The 20,718-nt window shown below is 60.7% G+C and overlaps 2 protein-coding genes and 1 pseudogene across 2 annotated transcripts; 1 reads left to right on the forward strand and 2 right to left on the reverse strand.

Moving 5' to 3' along the window:
• Positions 1-4,057: 4,057 nt before the first annotated feature.
• Positions 4,058-5,444, reverse strand: EIF4E1B (eukaryotic translation initiation factor 4E family member 1B). Its single transcript, XM_005147381.3, has 7 exons — positions 5,427-5,444; positions 5,217-5,305; positions 5,016-5,111; positions 4,816-4,879; positions 4,533-4,646; positions 4,283-4,422; positions 4,058-4,172 (listed from the first exon to the last, which is right to left on the reverse strand). The coding sequence occupies exons 1-7, from the start codon at positions 5,442-5,444 to the stop codon at positions 4,058-4,060; spliced, it is 636 nt and encodes a 211-aa protein (XP_005147438.3).
• A 692-nt stretch (positions 5,445-6,136) lies between these two features.
• On the forward strand, positions 6,137-10,188 carry SNCB (synuclein beta). Its single transcript, XM_034066870.1, has 6 exons — positions 6,137-6,273; positions 6,406-6,533; positions 7,931-7,969; positions 8,319-8,437; positions 9,142-9,231; positions 9,437-10,188. The coding sequence occupies exons 2-6, from the start codon at positions 6,413-6,415 to the stop codon at positions 9,467-9,469; spliced, it is 402 nt and encodes a 133-aa protein (XP_033922761.1). The 5' UTR covers positions 6,137-6,273; positions 6,406-6,412; the 3' UTR covers positions 9,470-10,188.
• Positions 10,189-11,527: 1,339 nt separating this feature from the next.
• LOC101881749 (glutamate dehydrogenase 2, mitochondrial-like) lies at positions 11,528-19,303 on the reverse strand (annotated as a pseudogene).
• Between the last annotated feature and the right edge of the window lie 1,415 nt (positions 19,304-20,718).

Raw genomic sequence — 20,718 nt, forward strand, 5'->3', positions numbered from 1 at the left:
GGCAGGGAGCCTGGCAGCCCCGCGGCTGGGCGCTGGCCTGGGAGTGGCTGTGGGCTTCAGCATCACCAGCCCCTCGTGAGGGGACACCAAGGTGCACAGGGTCAGGAGGGAAAGGACAGGCACTGGTGGCACTGCCCATTGTCTCCTCTGTGCCCCACAAGTCCTGGGGCTGGCAGCAGCTCCTTCCGAGCCTGAAGAGTCTCTGCCATGCTGGGAGGATGTGGGGGTGCTAATGGAGCCCCCCCCTTTTCCTGCCTGCCTCCCTCAAGTGGGAAGCGCAAGCCTGTCCCTGCGGAGTAGGAGAGTGCTCAGCCGTGTTGCAGAGCCTTGTTGCCATCCAGATGAGAAGTGACAGCAAGGGACCCTTTTCAGGTACACATTCTCACTATATAGGGCAGGAGATGCTGTCCTCCACTCCCCCTTCTCTGCTACTGGCACTGGGGATGGCCCTGCAGGCACTTAACCCCTTCCCTCCCTGCAGTCCCCCCCATGCAAACCCCACTGTGCAAAGCTTCTCTGCAACCACCCCCTGTTCAACACAGCTGTAGGAGAACAGCCCAGAACAGGGAGACAGCACCAGCACTGCCATGCTTGCCTGCCCCATGCTGCAGGGACAGGATAGGGCAGGCAGCGCCTGAGGCCACATGCAAGACCCACGGGTGCAGCCCCTCTGTGCCCTGCCAGGTGCAGAAGACCAAGAACAGAGGAGTCCATGGGCCCCTCACCTCCCACATCTCCCGCACCCGCGGCTGTCTCCAGGGAGGTTGTCATGGGAACGGTGGGTTGTAGGTACCCCTCACTCTGGGTACCCTTCCCTGCCTGCCATGGTGATTCCAGATGGAAAGAGAGCTCAGGGTCTTGTATGGTGGGTATGGAGGGTGTGGGGTACCTCCGAGGGTCCTATCTGCCCAGAAATGTTGGTGGTACTCAGGGGTGGAGGTCTCCTGCTTGCCCAGGTGCCCCCTTCCGGGTCCCAGAGCATCCCTTTGGCCACAGTACGGGTGATGGGGCAGGGAGATGGGTGCAGGCACTGAAGGAACAGCCGTGGCACAGTCCCAGCACCCGCAGCCGCGCTGCCTGCCCACTCCCACGGTGAGCCAGCGCTGCCTGTTCTTCCCGGCCCACACACTCTGCCATGGAGCCAGCTCCTTCCCCAGTTACTTGGGGGGATTTTAACCCTGCAGCACCCACTGGTTCCAATGAAATGGGTGCCTGCACCCATCCTGGCACCGGGTGCATGTCAGGGGCAAGATCTGTCCTTGCTGCTGGAGCCGTCGGAATTGGTGGTGCAGGAAGAGGCCGTGCTGGCAGCCTGCAGAGCTAGGCATGGGCTGCCCGCCAGCTGCCGGCAAGGTGACCCTGCACCGCACACAGGAGAGGGGGACATGCATCCCCTCCTGTGCCATGCTGCTGTCCCCATCCCTGCTCTGCCCCACAGCAACCCTGGCCCACACCCCCCATCCCTGCTCTGCCCCACATCAACCTGACCTCTCTTTCCTGCCGCACCACACTCTGGTCCCTCCCATCCCCATCCTTGCTGGCCTCCCTGTCTCCAGTGCCCCTCGCCCCCCCCACAGCCCTGCCGCATGTCTGCTGCCATCTGCCTCTCCCTTTTGATTAGTATTAATTTTTAATTATTATTATTGACAGGGCTGCCAGCTCGGCTGCCAGCTGGGACATCTGCCCGGCCTGAGACAGGCTGGGGCAGCCCTGCCCCTGCTGTGCTCACTGGGTGCTCCTGGCAACCACTGCACCCAAGCAGGGGTCCCCGAGCTGCGCAACCTCCCAGCACCCTTCATCCTGCAGGCAGGGACCCAGGGGTGCGGGAGCTGAGGATAGAAGCCATTGTGTCCCCAAAGGGTAGGTTGCAGGTGGGCACTGCCGGTCCCCCAGCCTGTCTGTGCTGCAGGGCTGCCAGGAGCCCATAAAGCCATAGAGATAAATGGCTCCTATTACTTTTCCAATCAAATGAAATCCCACCGCGGCTGCATGCGAATGGCAGTGAACTGCAGCAGCACGCAGCAGCCTCTGCCAACACCCCCCAGGTAACCTTAGCCTCCCCACATGGTGGGGCACAGAGCACGCTATGGGCACTGCCCCCTTGCACCCAGCGTGGTGGTGAGGGGACAAGGACAGAGTGGCTGGGGTGGGATTCAGCATCAGAGCCAGGTGGGAGGCTATGGGGGGAACATGGTAGGCAGGGGAGTGGGTTGAAGGGGCAGAGGGACGGCAGCCTCTGGCCCTCACTCACTTCACGCTGCCACTGATGGTGACGGTCACAGAGGCCATTAACCGTGCATTGGATCCCATGCATCCCTCACTCCTCCATCAATCCCTCCAGCTTCAGCCCTGCTAGCCCCACAGCCTGTGCCCCACACGTGGTTCCTGCCTGCCTCTCACCTTGGGCAGTGAGGGGCAGCTCTGTCACCCCACCGCAAGCAGGACAGGGCGCAGGGTACCCCACTGCAGGCAGGGCGGGCAGGAGGTGCCCCACTGCAGGCAGGGCAGGCTGCCAGCCCTGCCGTGCCGGAGACGGCCAAGGCCGGGCGAGCGGCACCATCGCGTGGCGAGGGGCCGGCAGTGCAGGCAGAGCCCGTGCTGCCGGTGCGGGCACGGTGCGGGAGGAGCACACCGCAGTCTTCAGCCGGATCCGCGGCTCCTCTCCCCCGCGCAGGCAGCCCCAGCCTGGGGGTGTTGGATGCTGAACCCCCCTCCCTGCCCTGGGGCAGCGCTGCCGGCAGCGGCACAGCCTGGTTGTCCTGCAGGGGAGGCAGCAGGGTCCTGTCCCCGTCCTACCAGCGCAGAGGAGCAGCCCAGGGGCAGCACGTGATGCAAGGACATGGGGACACAGCCTGGCACACAGCACGGACGTGCCTCCCCCGCTGCACTTGCAGAGATGCTGTCAAGACTCTGCCCATCTGTGGGACCAGCCCTCTGCAGCCCCAAGCGCAGGCAGCAGCCCCGGGAGCCAGCAGGGCAGCACTGAGCCAGCACAGGCACAGCTCAGCGTTAGGGCCGAGTGGCTCCAGCTCTGGGCACACCGAAGGCAGGGATGGGCTGGATGTGCTGCCCAGGACAGGGTGCAATCAGGGCTGAGCTGAAGCTGCCGGGAGGAGGTTCCTCCTGGAGATCTGCAGTGAGGGCAGAAGCACATCCGGCACTGTCAGGAGGGGAGCAGGCAGCTCCACCTCAAGAATCTGGGTAGGCATGGGGGAAGGACAGGCCCTACAATCAAAACCAAAACGAAACATTAAAGAACAGAGCACGGATTGGGCTGGAGCAAGGGGGTGGCCTTCTACAGCCAGGACCAGGACAGCCAGGAAGGACAGCAGAGGACATGGGTCAGGGAAAGGAGGAGCCAAACTTACAGGGCTCAACGGCTGTGAACCTGCAGGTCTGACACCAATAAACCCTTGGGAAATAAATAAGCTTCATATCATCTATGCTGCAAGTGCCTACGAGAGGGGAGGTGGGCAAACACAGCCCAAGGTGGGCAGCATGGGGACCATGCTGTGCTGCAGCCCTGACATTGACCCTGCAGGGAGCTGCTGTGCCCAAGCAGGCAAAGCTGTGTCCTACCTCTGTGAAGCTCTTGGGGGAGATGAAGGCCAGCAAGCAAGATGAGCTGAGGCAGAGGAGCTGAGCTCTGGTACCCCCCTCCCACATCCACGTGCACAGGGCAGTGAGCTGTGCCCGTGCCTTAACCAGGCAAGGATGGCATCCACTGTCCTTCCAGGAACTATCCAGGGTCTCCAAGAGCAAAGGGACACCCTTGCAGCCCCAGGGAGAGGGGCGCTGGGGGAGGCGGGGATCACACAGCACCCAAACCCACAGTGATGCCTGGGTGATGGCAGCTCTGTGCTCCTGGATGTGCTCACTCAGCAAGCAGATACAGTATACAGCAACACATCATCTGCCTCCCAGCAGACACCCCACTCCCAAGCAAGAGCCACCCCAGCATGCCAGAGCCCTGGACACAGAGACCGTGCTTATCTGCAGCCATTCATTGTGGGATTGGACAAGGGATCCCATGCACAATGCCCCACTCCCCCTGTGGTCACACCACAAACTTGGTCTTGGTGAGGGAGCTGCTCTTGGTGGCTGTGTCTGCATGGGCCTGGTACCCAATGGCCACCTTCTGTGACAGGCCCAGGTGCTCCTTGTAGACACGCCTGGAAGAGGGAAGGGGATGCATGAAAGGGCAGCATCACTTTTCCCATCAGCTCCCTGCTGAGGGACCCCACTCTCCCCAGACCCACCCCACCCCATGGACCTGCATTACCCGATGTGGATGACCCCTTCCCGGTTCTCTGCTTCCCGGGTCCAGATGGCAATCTTGTCCCCCTTGGCACGGATGTTGATGACGGCCCCACACACCTCATCACTGTAATCATCAAACATCTCCCCGATGAGGCACATCAGCTGCCAGCAGGAGAATGAAGCCCAGGACAGTCCCCATTAGGGTCTGGTGCTGGGACAGCAGAAACGCCACTGCTAGGACCCCACAGAGAGCTGAGCGGGGCCACACTCACCGTCTCCAGCCAGAAACGGTCCAGCTCAGTGTGCCGCTGCTGCTTGGCCAGGGTGATGAGCCAGCGCCCGCCACACTTGTTCTGGCTGTCCTCCCACATGGGCTCGATGCTGTCCTAGGGATGGGCAAGGGGATGACTGGGTGCACCAAGCACCCAGCCAGGCTTCCCCTTCCACCCTATGGCCGTGGTGGCCTGCCAGCCCCACTGGTGCTCAGTGTGCCCCATAACACTGGGTGCTGCAGGGGGGCTCTCAGAGGGGACTGCAGCAGAGGGGATGTTGTACCTTAAAGAGGGAGTAGTCACAGCCAGATGAGAGCTTGCTGGCAGGCTGGATGTGGCTGTACAGCCTGAATGGGACAGAGACAAGACACAGAAGCAGGTGACAAGAGGTGCCTCAGTGGCCCCCAGCATAGTCCTCTGGCCCAGCCACCCTACCCAGGGTTTCTCCAGAGGAGACACATTGCCCACCCGTGGGACACTCACGCCCAGAAGTCCTCCACAGTGCTGAACTTGGTGATGAGGCGCAGGTTTTCCTGCCACATCTTGCTCTTGTCGTTCTTGAAGAACCACAGTGCCCACCTGGGCAGGGAGTGGACATGGGGAGAGCGTGTCAGCCATGCTGGACACCACTGCAGCCCCAGCATCACGCTGGGAGGAGCTGCCTGTAGCCAGGCCCCTCCATACCTGTTCTGCAGGGGGTGCTTGCCCAGGCTCTCTACCAGGAGCAGCTCCTGATGCTGAGACCTCTTCCGACGCTGCTCCTCTTGCCTGCGCTGGGGAAGGAGGGACAGCATCAGAAGCCACATGGTCACCATCACACCATAACACGGACCCACAGGGAGAACCCCGGGGGGGCAGCAGGGCTGCCTGGCCCAGCCCGCAGGGAACACTCACCTGCTCCCCGGCAGCCATCGTGCCCAGCACAGGCTCCCCCCCAGCAGCCGCCGGCTCTTAAGTGAACACAGGAGGGTGGGATGAGGCAGCCCCAGCTGCAGCTGGTGGGGCGGAAGGGAGGTGTGGGGGGGAGGCAGACAAGCCCCTCCTGTGAGGCAGGGAACTGAGGGGATGCTCATAGGGCAGGGCACTGGGGGATGGAGGTCAGGGTGAGATGGAATAAAGATGGGGGGAAGGATGGGGTAAAGTGTGGACAGTGTGGGGTGGGCTCGAGATGGCGTATCTTGAGTTAGGGCAGGATGGTCCGCAGACAGGGTGGGGTAGTGTCAGGATGAGGGGTGGGGATGGGATGGGGAGGATGGGAAGAGGACATGATGAGGAGGGGATGGGGTCAGGATGGAATGGGGGACAGGAATGGTGTAGAGAGAGGGTAGAACGTGGAGGTGATGGGGTGAGGACAGGATGGGACAGGGACAGCCTATAGAGTGGATGGGATCAGGACCGGGAGGAGAAGGGAGAGGGAGGGGGTGGGATGGGGACGGGACACGATGGGGACCAGGACAGAATAGCGTGGGGGCAGCGCGGGATGGGATCAGGACGGGTGGGAACGGGGAGCAAGTGCGATGTGATGTGACCGTCCCACAGTGCCGAGCCGTGGGCGAGAGGAGCCCGTGCGGGGCGGGGGCAGCCGGGATCGCCTCGGCTGGGCTCGGCTCAGCCCGGAGCCGCGCGGTCCCCCCCGCGCAGCGCAGCGCAGCGCGGCCCCGGCACAGCCGCACTGAGCCCGCCCCGCCGCAGCCCGGCCCGGCTCGGCCCGGCCCGTCCGTCCCCACCGACAGAGAGCCAGGTCTGGCGGGCGGCGGGACCGGGGCAGGGGCGGGCGGCGGGGCCGGGGGTCCGGGATGCGCGGGGATGCGCAGGGCGGGCGGGAGCGGGGCCGGGCCGGGGCGGGGTGAAGCCGTGCGGCCTCTCCCCGCAGAGCCGCCATGGAGGTGTTCATGAAGGGCTTGTCCAAGGCCAAAGAGGGGGTGGTCGCCGCCGCCGAGAAGACCAAGCAGGGGGTGGCCGAGGCTGCCGAGAAGACCAAGGAAGGGGTCCTCTATGTCGGTAAGGGCCGGCTCGGCCTTCCTGCCCCCTGCCTGCCCCCTGCCCAGCCCCCTGCCAGCCCCCCGGCTAATCCCTGCCCATCGCTGCTTGCATGCTCCTGCCCTGCATGTTCCTGCCGGTCCCCTCTGCCTGCCCTTGCCGGATCCTGCGTTTGCCCTTGCGTTCTCCTGCTCATTCCCCGCCATCCCACTGTCACTGGCCGCGCTCCCCCCATCACGGCCGGCCTGCGGCGGGGTGTCCCGGGGCAGGAGCCGGTGCCCGCAGTGCCCTGCCCACAGGGCGGGTGCAGGCAGGAGGTTGGGCCCCGCGGGCAGGGGCAGTGTCAGGGCTGGTCCCCAGGCTTGAGGGGATGGGACCCGCGGGAACCCATCCTGGTTCCCGGTGGTGTGAGCCCAAGGGCCCCGTGGCTCTTCACCGATGATGCTCTGGGGCTGAGTGCAGAGGGACCGTGGTGGAGGTGGTGAACCCTGTGCTGGGATGTCCCCACATTGGAGCAAGGGGCTGTGAACACGTTTGTCCCCCTTGAAGAGGCCGTGTCCTGGAGCACATCCCACACCACGGCTCTGCCGGCATCTCCCCTGCATCCCGCCGGCGGCTGTGGGAAGTCCGTCTGTGCTGCCCCTTGGGGCTAGGGTCTGACCGGGGCCGAATCCTCGAAGCCATGGCTGGCGGGGAGGAGGCAGCTCGGAGCAGGCAGTGTGCCCGCTGTGCTGATGGGCTTCTCGGCAGGGAGCTGAGGCCGCGCTGCCTGCGGCGGAAGCAGAGCGCAGCGCTCTGACTCCGTCCCGCTCCAGAGGGCACCAGCTCTGCGGGAGGACTGAGGCCCCGGAGCGGTTCCCTGGGCGGTGGTGAGTGCTTGCCCTGGGGTGTGTGCTGTGGAAGAGCCCAGTAGCTTCAGGAGCACCCTGAGGATTCATCCTGCAGAAGCTGTCCAGCCCCTGCCTTTCCCCCTCACAGACACCTGCTCCCATCCCGCGGGATGTCCTGCCATCTGTGGGCTGTGTCACTCCACCTGAACGGAGCACGGCAGGGTGGCATGGCCAGAAGCAGTGCCCAGCCCTGGGCTGCTCTGGCTCTGAGCTTCCCTTGCCGTGCTGGCCCCAGCTCTGGGTATGGATCCCAGCTCCAGTGGGAGGCTTTGCTCAGCAGCACAGCTGGTGTGCACCCTGCCTGGCTGCCCTGGCACAGCGTTGGGCCCCATTCTGCCCCAGGCCAGGCTCCTGCCGGGATGAGGGAAGCCTTGCAGGGAGCTATGCGGGTGCTCAGGTCCTGGCTGCCCTGGAGCAGGGCAGGATGCAGCCCCAGCTCAAAGAGCCCTACCAGCATCCCAGGCACGGCACATGGCAGAGTCCAGCTGCGGCACCTCTAACCCTGTCTCTGTCTCTTTCTGCCCCCAGGGAGTAAAACCCAAGGCGTGGTGCAAGGTGTCACCTCAGGTATGGTCCCCTCTGCATCCCCACCATGGTATCCCTCTGGCCCCAAGAGTGTGGCTGTGCTGACAGGATCAGAGGCTAATTAAGGGGCTGATGTCACCCAGCTAAAGCCTCTTGTATAACAGGGCCCGCAAGGAAGGATTTGCAGCAGCTCCTCACACTCCCTGCCCAGCTGCAGAGCAGTGTCCTTGCCCCCTCCCCTCCCCAGCACCAGGCTAAAGATGTGGGGAGGGTCTGATCCTGCCAGCAGTTCTCCACCAGCCCTCCAAGGCGTTGCTGGGCATGGAGCTGCATCTGGAGCCCTCTCCCTGGCCTGGGGGGGGACACTGACAGGCACCCCCGACTCTTGTAGTGGCTGAGAAAGCAAAGGAGCAGGCGTCCCAGCTGGGTGAAGCAGCATTCTCTGGCGCTGGCAACATTGCAGCAGCCACCGGGCTGGTGAAGAAGGAGGAATTCCCTGCGGACCTGAAGGTGAGTGAGACCTCCAGGCTACTGCCATGCCCATGGGGATGCTGCCATGTCCCCAGGCTCAATGGGGAGCCCTTTGGCTGTTCCCCAGCCCTGCGGGAGGGCCCCTAAGGTCCAGGGCACTGAGGCAACACTGCCCCGAGCATGCTGCTGCGGACGTGTGTGTGTGCGGGCTCCTGCATGGCGCTGGTCGTGCGGGGCCCGCGGAGCATTGCTCCAGCGGCTGCGAGGTGACCTGACAGCTGCGGGAGCGGAGGGGCGGGCAGGGACATTTCGCCACCCCCACGAGCTGTCGGCTTCCAGCTTAGCCCAAAATAGCATCAGCTGAAGAAATGAGGCCAGCGCCGCTGCACGGGGGGGATCAGCTGCCCGCCCTTCCCTCCTGCCAGCCCCGGGGAGGGGTTACCCAGCACCGCCCTCACTGCCAGGGATGCAGGATGCTCCCAGCACCTGGGAGCCACATGGTGCCAGCACCCATTGCCTGCTGGGGAATGAGCCTGGGAGCAGTTCAGGGACAAGCACACTATGGCCCCCTGCCTATCCCCTCCCAGCTAGGTGGGCTGGTGGGTGCTCACTGGGCCCCACTGGTGACCCCCATGTGGAGCCCTCAGTATCCCAGTTGTGTTGCTGGTCAGTGCCAGGAGCAGGGAGGGTGGGTGTGGTGTGGGGCTCTGTGTGTGTGTGCCTGACCCCCGGTTTGCCCCCAGGCAGAGGAAGTGGCCCAGGAGGCTGTTGAGGAGCCGCTGGTCGAGCCACTGCTGGAGCCAGAGGGGGAGAACTACGAGGATCCCCCGCAGGTGAGGGGACAGGGCACAGGGCACCACAGAGAGCACACGGTGCCAAGTGCTCATTGTGCCAGTGACCATCCCTGTCTGGAGCAAAGCCAGGAGCCCGCCTGCTCCGAGGTAGCTGCAGCACTGCAGCCTCGTGGGCAGGCCGGTGTGGGTCTGGCTGGGACAGGGGCTCTAGGAGCTCTCTCAAGGGCTCTTTCTTTCCCCACAGGAGGAATACCAGGAATATGAGCCAGAGGCATAATGGATCCCCATCCTCGCCTCTTCCACCAGCAGCACAATGAACTGGCGGTAGCCCCTTGCTCCTCCCCAGCCGGCCCTGGCCGGTGCCTCCGTGCCGAGGAGGAGCAGGGGTGCCTCTGCCCTGTTCACTCACAAGTTCTTCCTCCAGTTCCGTTCCAAGGGACAGTGTCCGTGTCTCTGTATTGTGTCTAGCAGTGATAAACCCCCGCTGTGTCCAAGCCCCCAAGCCCTGGCACATCCCTGAGCCATGGGCACTGCCCGCAGGGGCTGGTGTGTGTGTGTGAGTGTGTGCATGTAGCCCGGGTTTATCGCTCTGTATCCCTCCCAGCGCCATAAACCCTGGCTGCATCCCGGCGTGTCTGTGTCTGTACAAAGCATGTTTACCTGCTCGCAGGCTGCTGTACATTTGGCTTGCACGCATGTCCCTGTGGTTCTGCTCTGGTCATCGTGGAACTATTTTTTTTTACATATATATATATATCTATCTCTATGGGTAGACGGGTCTTTTGCCTCTGTGAACCCCTGGTGCCCAAGCCTGTTCCCCAGCCTGCTGGGTGGTGATGGTGCCCACGCCCTCCCTGAGGTCCTGTAGTGCCGACGCTGTGTTGTGCCGTGGCATGGTTATCCCTCTGCTCCTGTCGCTGGATGTGCAGTACGAGGGCAGCTGCCAGTGACACAGCTGCCCTCGTGTCCGTGAATAAAGCCAACTCTTGTCTGTAAGCTTGGTTGTGGGTTCCAAGGGGAGAGGGGTGATTTGGGGAATCAAAATTCCACTTTTGAGAAGAGGAATGAGGGGCTGGGGCAGACTAACTGACCCCTTCCTGCTGGAGGAGTGGGCAGGACTGGGTTCTTGTGAGGATAAGCTGTCTTCCTGTCTGCTTGCTGGTGTGTGAGCAGCAGGTCACTGTGCCCTGAGCCACCAGCCATGCTTCTGGTGCAGGCAGTGTCCCCATGTCACCTGCCTGTGTGTTCTCTACAGTGCTTTGTGTCTGCAGGTGAATGCAGGCAGCCTTCTGGGCTGGACCCCAAGCTGGGATAAGGCTAGACACATCCTGGTTCCTTCCCAGGACGCTGGCTGTGCTGGCAGAGGGGACCAGGTGCTGGGTGCAAGCTTCCCCCAGCTCCCCCTTCTGCAGGATGTGATGGTGTTTGTAAGGATCCTCCTGGAAGGCACCTTGATCCTGTGTCAGAAGTGCAGAGCAAAGGGGAGCCTCTCCTCTGCTGCCCCACCTTCCTATGTGACCCTGCTCCCCTCAGGGGGCTGGCACCTGGAGCTGCAGTGTGACCATGTCAAGGGCAGGTGAGTGCCACACACCAAGTGATATCCACCTCAGGGGCTCCTGTGCCCACTCCAGAGCATGGTCCTTGCTCCTTCAGCTCCCCAGGGTAAGGCCACCAACCCAGCGCGCATCCTCTGCCAGCCTCCACTCCACACCTGCAGTGCTGGGGTGAGGCTGCTCTGATCTCTCCACCACGAATATCCCCAGATTAAATCCCCAACTTGTGCTGCTCACCAGCTTTGCCAGCCAAGAGGGAAGCTGCAGCAGTCAGCAGAGCCACACAACAGGTTTGCTGACGCCTGCAAATCCCCGCGCTGGCTGCGCTCCGCATGGTTGCGCCAGTTGCAGCAGTGCTTGCAGCATCCACCCTGCGTTATTAAATGGACCAAGCAGCTGTTCCCGGGGCTGGCTGTGCCATGGGCTATCCCCTCTCTTGGGGCTCATTGCATGTTTAACTTCCCTTATCCAGTTCTGCCAGCCAGGGGCAAGCAGACACAAACCAGCACCAGCTTGGCTTCTTCCAGTGCCCAGGAGGCTGAAAAGGGGCTGGGGCAGAGGGAGAAGCCCAGGAGAGCTGAGAGCCAGGCAGCAGGGAGATGCTTGAAGCAACCATTTACAGAGACCAGGGTGTCCCCTCTGTGCAGCACAGTGTCCTGGGCATCCCTGTGCAGCAGGACTGTGACCCTCACTGTGCACTGGCAGGGATGCGTGTGCCAGCCCTGATGGGCGCTGTGTCAGCAGGTGAAGTCAGGCTCATCAATACACGGTGAGCACCTTCTTCAGGGCACACAGGCAGCAGTTCTCTGGTCCAGGCCCAGGTTGTACCTTGCAGCCATTTGCTAGAGAGAGGAGAGCTGTGAGGATGATGAGTGCTGAGAGGGTCTGGGGACAAGGCAGGGCAGAGGACCCAGTGAGCACCCAAGAGGGAGAGGGTCACCCCTGCACCAAGTGACCAAGGGGCTGTTCTGTAAGACCTGGAATCATCTACAAGTGGGTCTGGAGATGCTCTCCCACTGCTGCCCCACAGCACTCCCCTGGGGACAAACCCTGTACCCATGGGTGGGCTCCACACACACTGCTCGTACTGCTGAGCACCGCAGGCACCTCCCTGAGGGGTGGCACAAGACACCCCCACCCAGCACTGCATCCCCCAGCTCACCCAGGCAACCCTGAAAATGGGGCACGTTGGTCTGGGGGAACAGAGAGAGGGACAGGAGCCCAGCAGCAACAAGGGACACTGCCAATCGTGAGGCTTTACCCACAGGGTGGGTGCAGCCACCACCAGGCCTTGTGCTGACCTGGCAGCAGTGGTGATGGGGTGCTGCAGGTGAGCACTCCTCAAATACATCCCAGAGCCTCGGCAGCAAGGCAAGGGGCCCAAGAGCAGGGATGAGTAAGGTGAAGAGCCCTTGGTGATACCTTGGCTACCTATGGTGTAGCCAACCTACAATGGAGTAGGCCAATCCTGAATACATGATGTGCTTCTCTGAGGCAGACTGAGGGGGAGAAGTTTTGTCTCCTTTGTGGGAGAGGCTGGAGATTGGGTCCCCCAAACCCAGTTATCAAACACAGCCCCTCTGCTTGGCACAGGATCATCACAGGTTGTTCGAGCTTGGCTTGCCACCTCTGCAGCTGGTTCCACCACATTGCTTGGCTCCCATGTGGCTCCCTGCAGCACCCAGCAGCACTCTTAGATGGTAGGGCTGTACCTCCACACACAGCATCTCCACCCCATCCTCTTCATCAATAGGATGATAGCAAGGGAGACAGGAATGCCTGGGAATGAGAAACAAGTGATCCAAGGGAACCCTCCATGGCTATAGGCACTTACAGTTACACTGGCCTGGATCTCTGGGGATAGGATGATGAGAATCTCCCCTCTGGCCTTGCCAGGCCACTGCTCCAGGCTATGCTGAACTGACTGCAAGACATGGTAGCTGTATTCCTGCTTGTGCTTGAAACTGAGGAGGCCACAGCTAATGTAGTTCAGGTTCTTCAGACACTCAAAGAAGGATACGGTCACACCACCTGCATTAACATGTATGTCCTGTCAAGGGCAGTTCATGCTTCAGATTTGCTGCTTAGGGCATCCCCAAGGCCCATGACAGATCCGGGGGTCTCTCTTCCTCTGCCTTGGGTCCCTCCCCATAACTTTGGTCTCTGCCATCAGGAACAGTCCTGAGGTTACCTGAAGAGGAGACTGAGGGGTGACCTCATCAGTGTTTACAAATATGTAAAGGGTGGGTGTCAGGATGATGGAGCTAGGCTTTTTTTTTCAGTGATATCCACTGATAGGACAAGGGGCAATGGGTGTAAACTGGAGCACAGGAGGTTCCATATTAACATCAGGAAGAACTTCTTTACTGTGAGAGTGACAGAGCACTGGAACAGGTTGCCCAGGGGGGTTGTGGAGTCTCCTATGTTGGAGGTATTCCAGGCCCGCCTGGATAAGTTCCTGTGTGATGTACTCAAGGTTACCCTGCTCTTGCAGGGGGGTTGGACTAGATGATCTTTCGAGGTCCCTTCCAACCCTTGGGATTCTGTGATTATGTTACTCGGATGGCCAGTTCCTAGAGCTATGATGGCTTTCAGAAGGGAAACCAGCATCTGAGATGTGCTTAGGAGCTAGGGCAAGGCAGGCTGATGGAAACAGCACCATCAACACCACCCAGAGCCTGGCAGAGCCCAGCTGGGTCCACACTGGTGCAGTTGATAACACTAAATGGCCCTCATAGCCATGAGCACGTCACTTCCTTGTGCATGTGGGAATGGACATACTGGGATCACCAGGATGTTTCTTTGCAGGAATATATCATGTGCTGCTGGTGTAGTGGGGCCATTGGCAGCTTCTGCAATGATCTGAGAGCACAGGCAGAGCAGAGGTGAGACAGGTGGAAGAAATGAAAGAAGAAATCAGTGCCAGGCTGCTCTCCCTGCTGCTGGGACACCCCCACATCACCACCACCTCTCAGGCCACTTCTGGTGGCAGGGGTCTGCGTGCTCTCCCCATCAGAGCTGCTCAGGATGAGCAGAAGCTCAGACCTGATGTTTCACACAGGATGATTAAAGGCTCAGGCTGCAAAAGGCCTTGGCTGTGGCAGAGTCCCAGGTGCCAGCGTGCCATGTCCTTTTAGGCCCTAGAGCTCACAGTGAAGGGAGGAAGCTGGCACTTGTAGCATTCCCCTGCTTTGCTCACTCTTATCTGCTGACTGTGGTTTTCAGTGTCAACACCGTGACACCCTTCGAAGGTATCATCTCCTCTGCCCTGCGGGGAAAGTCTGATAGAGCAATGAAGGCTGAGGCTGCCAGAAGAACCAGCCAGGTCAATCCTAGCTCACTGCCAGCAAAGGAAAGGGCTTGGGCTTTCCTGCTCCCCTAAGTGATGTGACCTGCCACCTCTGCCTCACACTCTCTCCCTCTGGCAGAGCAAGATGAATTGTCACTGCAGTGATGCAACACCTCCCTGGGGTGCTGCATGCCAAAAGCCGAAGTATGGCTGTGCTGCTGTCACTCACACACTGAGGCAGGGCCTCCTGGGACTGGTCTGTACCTTTGCTTGCACCCAGGATACATTCTCCCTCCTGAGCTGCTTCTCAATAGCGGCAGGGATGGGGATGTCACAGGGCACTTTCAGGATGCTGCCATCACAGGGCTCTGTTTTTGGGAAGCCAGCTATGGTGCCGTGGCCCTGGAATGAGAAAAGGGAGTCTTGCTGGGCCAACCCTGGCAGTGTTGGGCACTGACCTCAGAGCTGAGCTCTGCAGGAGATAAAGGGCAGCCTCCTTCTCCGTGGGCACGTCAGAGGGAGGCACTGACCAGCACTCCTTAAGAACAGGGGCTGGGTTGCCTGGGCTCAAATCACCCTCTTACAGTCTTCTAGCTCCTTTGGGTCAATCCCTCTGGCGTTGTAAACAGCTCCATCTCTCTCCCTAGCACAGATGCAGCGGGCTCCATACTCATTCAGGTACTTCATGGTGTACAGCCTCACATTGCCAAAGTTCTGCTGGGGAAAGGGAAGCCGTGGGGGCACTGACCTGCTGCCCTGGTAACAGTCCCCTCTCAGGAGCCTGAGCTGAGAAGCACAAATAAGAACCCTGACCTAGTAGTTCTTGGTGAGTGTTTTGGCTGGATGGAGACCAGGACCTGGCAGGACAGAGATCTCCTTGGTTAGTTAGAGGGTTGTGAAAAGCAGAATGCTTGAGATAAGGGCCTTCAGCTCAACCTGTTTTCCTCCCCTCTGAGCTGTGATGTTCCAAGCCCAGCATGCCTTCAGCTTCTAAGAACCAATCTCGATAGAAAACAGATCCAGTGAGAAACACAGCCCCTCAGTGGGCACCACGCAGCATACAGGCACAGCCTGAGCAATGCTGCTGCCCCTCACGCTGAGGGGTGCGACCTGCTGCCACGGCACCGGCACAGGGCAGGGCCGGGGGGAGCTCAGCTCTTCTACGGGGAACAGATGGGTTTGTACTGTCCGCAGCAGGGCGCCTGCCAGCTTAGTACAGCTCTGAAAAGCTCCACTGGTTCCTGAGGCTGCAAAATACACCGAAACACTACACACAGTGAGCAGCCTTCTCATTCGCTGCTGCATCAGCGAAGCAGAAGGATGTGCGGAAAGGACAGGGCTCGGCAATGGCAGAGCACGCCCCATACACCTCCGGGTGCTGCCCCGGTTCAACGCCTGTTCCCCGCGGCAGCTGTGTCAGGGAGAGAGGCTCGGAGGAAGCAGAGCGCTGGCAGCGGGCAGGGCTTCGGGGTGCGCTCTCCGCGTTAATTCTCCCCTGCAGAGAGCAGTGGGCTCTGCAGAAACCGCGCAGAGCGGGCAGTGATGGGGCAGCAGCTCCTGGGGCTACAGCAGGGGGAAGCACCGCACCGCGGCTGTGAGCAGGGCCAGGGCTGCGGGGAAGGGAATGTCCTTCCTGGGAGGAGAGGGGAAAACGCCGGGCTGGCACCCTCAGCGTCCCGCCGAGCTCCCAGGCTGCTGGGCAAGGCAAGGTCCAGACCCACAGAGCAGCCACAAGCAGGAACTTTGTAGCATCACGGCTTGTCGTGGCTGGTTTGGAGGTGACAGAAGTCACTGGAGTTGGTCGGCTGTTGCCATCCAGCCTGGCAGAGCTCACTGTGTCCTGCCACCTCTCCGCTCTGCCTGCTGCACAGGCACAGCTTCCATTTTATGAGCATATTCAGGCGGGATGTCTGCAGGAAAACCCTGGGAATGATGGTGCAGAGTGAACAGTGCAGCACCCCTGCATTGCTGGTTCAAGTCCCTAAGAGATCAATCGGCTCTTGAAACTGATCCACACACAGCAGGTCTGAAATACTCAAATGAGAGTTGCTTAAATGAGTGCCAGCTGCCACAGGGTGAGGAAAGAGTGCGGAAATTATGTCCAGAGAGCAATGCAGGTGCTGAGACTGAAAGGAAAGGCAGAATGGTCCTGAGGAATGTCCTCTTCAAAGCTGTAGCTGGGCTGAACACTCACCTGCAGCATGAAAGGCTTGCCAGGGAAGGTGGGTCTCAGGCTGATGCAGTCCATGTAGTCAGTATTGGTGAGGCAGTTCTCAATGCCAGGCAGGACCCCATGCCCGGTGGCTGAGCATCACCCATGGATGCTTCCTGGCTGATGGGCTTTCTTGTCACACTCACCTGGGCATTGATGTCTTGTGAGGACAGGAGGGGTGGAGAGAAGGTTAAGGCCTCACCTGGTGCAAGACCTCTAGAGGGGACTTCCCCAAGCCTCAGCTTCCCTCACACTGCCCTAAAATTCAGCTACACCTGAAGCAACTCACTGGCACAGACCTTTGGGCACAAATCCTTGCAGTGCCCATAGCATCCTTGGCTCCAAACCAGCAGTGTGGGAGCTTACCCCATACCCCAGTGTGTATGTGTAGGTGTCAGCTATCCAGGACATCTCCCGCTGCCCAGTGTGGGCATCGAGGGCCAGCACATCAATCCCAGGTAGAAAAATCTATCAAATCCTGCCTTTGCGATTCAGCTGCTCCGCTCCAGCCAATGGCCTGTGTACAGCCAGGTGATTTCCATGGCTGGTCATGGCCCTGGGCACACCAAGGAATCCCCTGCCCATACCCTGACGCTGTCCATACCCCAGAGTCTTCCCAGCTTCCCTCAGGCATGAACAGCTTTGGCTTTTGCAGAGTCTTTGCCTTGTCCCTTCCCAGTACTTCAAGTAAAGACAGCAGGTAAAGGTCTGCCCTGTGACCAGCATCCACTGAGCTATCCATCACACACTAAGGTGGGAGAAACCTCCACTCCTCCCTGTGACTGCACAGGAGTGGGAATGGAGAATAGCACCCTGGTGAGACCCTGCCCAGCAGTAGGGAGGCAGCCTGGGCCAGCTCTGTTGTGCTTGGTGACGCAGGAGGCTCCCTCTGCTCCAAACCCACAGCGCAGGCAGAGGAAAGCAGTGCACAGACAGCAGAGCATCAGGGCAGTGAGCACTGCTGACAGCCTCTGTGCCTGCCCAGCCAGGCAGCCGCTGCCCACTCCGCTGCCTGCAAACCACCCTCTGCTTGCAGAACTGGGACAAATCCCTCACCTATAATTCCCTTCTTGGCCGTTTCTACAGTGAAATGCGTTGTTATTATCTCCAGCTCATGTTCCTGTGTGGGAACAGCAAAACAACAAAACACTGTTGTTATTACAGGCCCCAAGAAAAATCACAGAGCTGCGTTCTGCTCTGTCCTGCCTGTACAGTGCTCACCCTGACGTCCCCAGGGAGGTAATTCACAGTGTCAGAGGAGCCTGGGCTCAAAAAGAACTGTGTGAACTCGTGGTCCCTTTGCTCGCTGCCCTTCCAACCCCTCTTGTTTTGCATCTTCCCCCAGTGGAAAGTGGGCAGCAGCAGGAGTGTCCCTGCTCCTTCTGCACATCTCTGCCCAGATGCACTGACCCATAAACCAGAGTTCACAGCCCCCTCCCCTCCCCAAGCTGCTTTTCACAGTCACTGGGTGAGTGTTACTACAAACATCTCCCCCGGCTTGTGAGAGAGCATCGCTGTGATAGGCACAGAGAGGGAGGGCTGTGGAATTGGACTGTGAGTAACAGGCTGTCAGCGGGGGAAGGAGTGAGCTCACCGAGCATTTCCTTGGATCGATTCTCACACCATCATGGCACCACCAAAAGGGACATCTGGAAAAGACCGGGTGAGGCAGACAGATGTTCTCTGCCAGCTCCCCAGCAGAGGAGGTGACTGTGGCAATCAGGACCCTGCTGGTGAACTCAGACAGGAGGACGCTGCTTCCCCATGCCACACACAGTTCCCCCCTCAACACCACACACACACGGCCCCTGCAGAGCAGAGCTGAAGGCAGGATGGGATACAGACCCTGAGCCTGCTACAACCACCAGCCAGAGCTGAATCCATGACAACCCAGGCACAGAGACTGCTTCTGAGAAGCACAGTGCTTGATGCTCCCTGATTAACACGAACACCCTGGACTGCCAGTGGCATATTCTGCAGCCGCAGCAAGCCGTGCCCTCACACATCCGTGCCCAGAGGAACATCCTGCACTTCCAGAGCACTTCTGATTTTCAAAGCATCTAATGAGCTTTTCTGACTCACTGTACTACAGCCCCATCCCATGCCCAGGTCCTCATGTGCTTCATGTTCCCTTTGTATTTACCCACTATGGTGCATTTGTATGTCATTAATGCAGCCAGGGCTTTTACTTCATCCACACCGACTGAGCTGCTGAAATGAACCCCTGGGAGAGGAGAGAAAAGTGAAGAGTCCCTGCCTTTTCACCACAAATGGCACAGTGGCACTGTAGGAAAGGCTTTGACTCTTCTGAAATAGCAGCATCTAGTCACAATAGGTGATCAGCAATCATTCAGCTAGACCCATTCCTCCAGACCACCATGGAACAGAAAGCTGGTTCCTACCAGCCATCCCAAAGACACAGACTGTTGCTGTGGTGAGCATCTCAAATGGTTCAGGCTGAGGGCGAGGGGATGTGGGGCTGAGAACCCTCAGGCTCAGAACAGGCCCTGAGATGTGCTTGGGGCAGCAAGTTTATGGTGTTTAGGATGAGGAGTCAAACACACACAGGGGTGGGCACCATGCTGCTGTTGTGCTCCAGTGTCAGCACTGGGCTGACAAAACCACCTCCCCCATGCACCCCTCATCCTTCTGCGGGGTGTACCCAAGGATGGCATCCTCCTGTGCACCACTGAACACATCCCAACCACCACCGTGTAAGCACAGGGACCCCGCTGCTGGCAGAGCCCCATGCACAGGGCTGGGTGGGGATGGAAGGGCTCAGTCCATGCTCCCCACCTCACCCCCTTTGCAGGGCAGGCAGTGCTGGCTGTGCTGAACCCACCATCCCTGCACCATCTCCCAGGTGCTGCAGTCCCTGTGCAGGGGGAAGGACACCTCCAGCAGAAGCCGCAGCACCCGATGGTCTCCAGCACCGCGCACCCAGAGCACCCTCCCAGGGAGACCTGAAGAAGGTCTCCACTGTGGCCAGCAGCCCCAGGGTGCCAGGGCCGCCCCCTGCCCTCCCACCATGCTCCAGCCCCGTGCCCACACCGCCATGGTGACCTCAGCACCAGCGACCGCAGCAGGCACACGGCATGGCACTGAGGGCACGCTCTGCAGCAAACAGCTCTCTGATTGGCTGATCCGAGCCCGGATGGCCGTGAGGGGGCGCTGTGGAGAATGGAATGGGCAGGGTGGGGCCATGGGTCCATGGGGATGTGGGGCTGTGGGGTTTCAGGGGTGTCCACCCTCCGGAGCCTGGTGCAGCCCTATACTGCCATCCCAGCACTGGGGGCTCTGCCTCCCGGTGCCCCCATCCCTTCTTGTGCCCCCTGGGGCCATGTCCCTGCCTGCACCTGCGGCTCTGCCTGCGCCTGGGCATGCAGGGCGATGTGCTCATCATGGTGTCCCAGCCGCAGTGCCCTCCCACCCCACAGGGATGTGTTAGGTTGACCCCAGCCACAGGCTGTGCTTTGGGGCACCCAGGGCAGCAGGTGCCGGCAGGGATCAGTTTTCCCCCCAACACCTCTGTGACAAGGTGCTGTGAAGGCTGTGCTGTCTTCAGGTTGCTTTAGGATCTCCCAAACATCCCTGCCACCCCAGAGCACTCTCAGCTCTGGGCACACCAAAGGTTCTTCTGCAGCACAACCCATCCTGGGGAGGGGAGCCAGGGGGGCAGCGTGGCTGCGGTCAGTCAGTGATGGGAGCCCAGTGCCCGGAGGCATCCCCTCAGCTCCCATTTGCCAGCACCCGGAACCCGGCCTCCCTGCCCGCAGACACCACGGGCAGTCACAGGAAGCCCATCAGCTCCGCACCAGAGGAGCTCGTTCCCCGGCCAAACCCCGGTCACCGCCAGGTACCGGTGAGCCGGGCGGTGCTGAGCCGAGCCGGGCAGAGCTGGGCGCTGGGTGCACGTCGCTGCCTGCTCCGGCGTGTGCGGTGCCGGCGGCGGTGGGGGAGCCGGGCGCGTTCACGTGGCGCTGCCCGTGCGGCGTGGGAGGTGGGCCGCGGCGGCGAGGGAGGGGGCTGCCGTGCTACCTGCGCCCGCTGCGCCGAGGCAGAACGCGCTTGTCAGGCAGCGCCTGGCTCTTCGCGAGTGCGTTGCCAAGGCAATGGGGACCATCTTACTCATCCTCCTCGCTATTGTTCTCCTGCCAGCCTCGAGGTGCCCGGGTGGGAAGAGGAGGAGGAGGAGGCATCCGGCCTGGGATGAAGGCTGCCGGAGGGGACGGGAGGGTGCTCCCCATGACCCGCGCTGGCCACTGGGACATGGTGTGCTCCGGAATGCCGATGGGGATGGGGAGAGCGGCTGCCAGCAGAGCTGAGAGTGGCAGTGGAAGGAAATGTCAGCAGGATGTGGTCCCAGAGCCCCCTGCCCTGAGGCTAGGTCCCAGCCAGGGAAAGGGGACATTCTGGTCCCCTCCTCTGCCAGCACTTGATCCTGCCCGCAGTGTCCCTTGTTCCCTCAGGGT

Source organism: Melopsittacus undulatus, chromosome 10 (genome assembly GCF_012275295.1).
Source record: "Melopsittacus undulatus isolate bMelUnd1 chromosome 10, bMelUnd1.mat.Z, whole genome shotgun sequence".
Taxonomy (NCBI): Eukaryota; Metazoa; Chordata; class Aves; order Psittaciformes; family Psittaculidae; genus Melopsittacus; species Melopsittacus undulatus.

Bases quoted from the DNA above. Each gene is read 5' to 3' on its own strand.
- EIF4E1B (XM_005147381.3), bottom strand. The intron at 5,112-5,216 runs GTATGGAGGGGC...CTCCCTGCCCAG, and splicing joins AAGCACCCCCTGCAGAACAG to GTGGGCACTGTGGTTCTTCA. The intron at 4,423-4,532 runs GTGAGTGTGGCC...TCCTGCTGGCAG, and splicing joins ACCGTTTCTGGCTGGAGACG to CTGATGTGCCTCATCGGGGA.
- SNCB (XM_034066870.1), top strand. From the start codon at position 6,413: ATGGAGGTGTTCATGAAGGGCTTGTCCAAGGCCAAAGAGGGGGTGGTC. The intron at 6,534-7,930 runs GTAAGGGCCGGC...TTCTGCCCCCAG, and splicing joins GGAAGGGGTCCTCTATGTCG to GGAGTAAAACCCAAGGCGTG. The intron at 8,438-9,141 runs GTGAGTGAGACC...GTTTGCCCCCAG, and splicing joins AATTCCCTGCGGACCTGAAG to GCAGAGGAAGTGGCCCAGGA.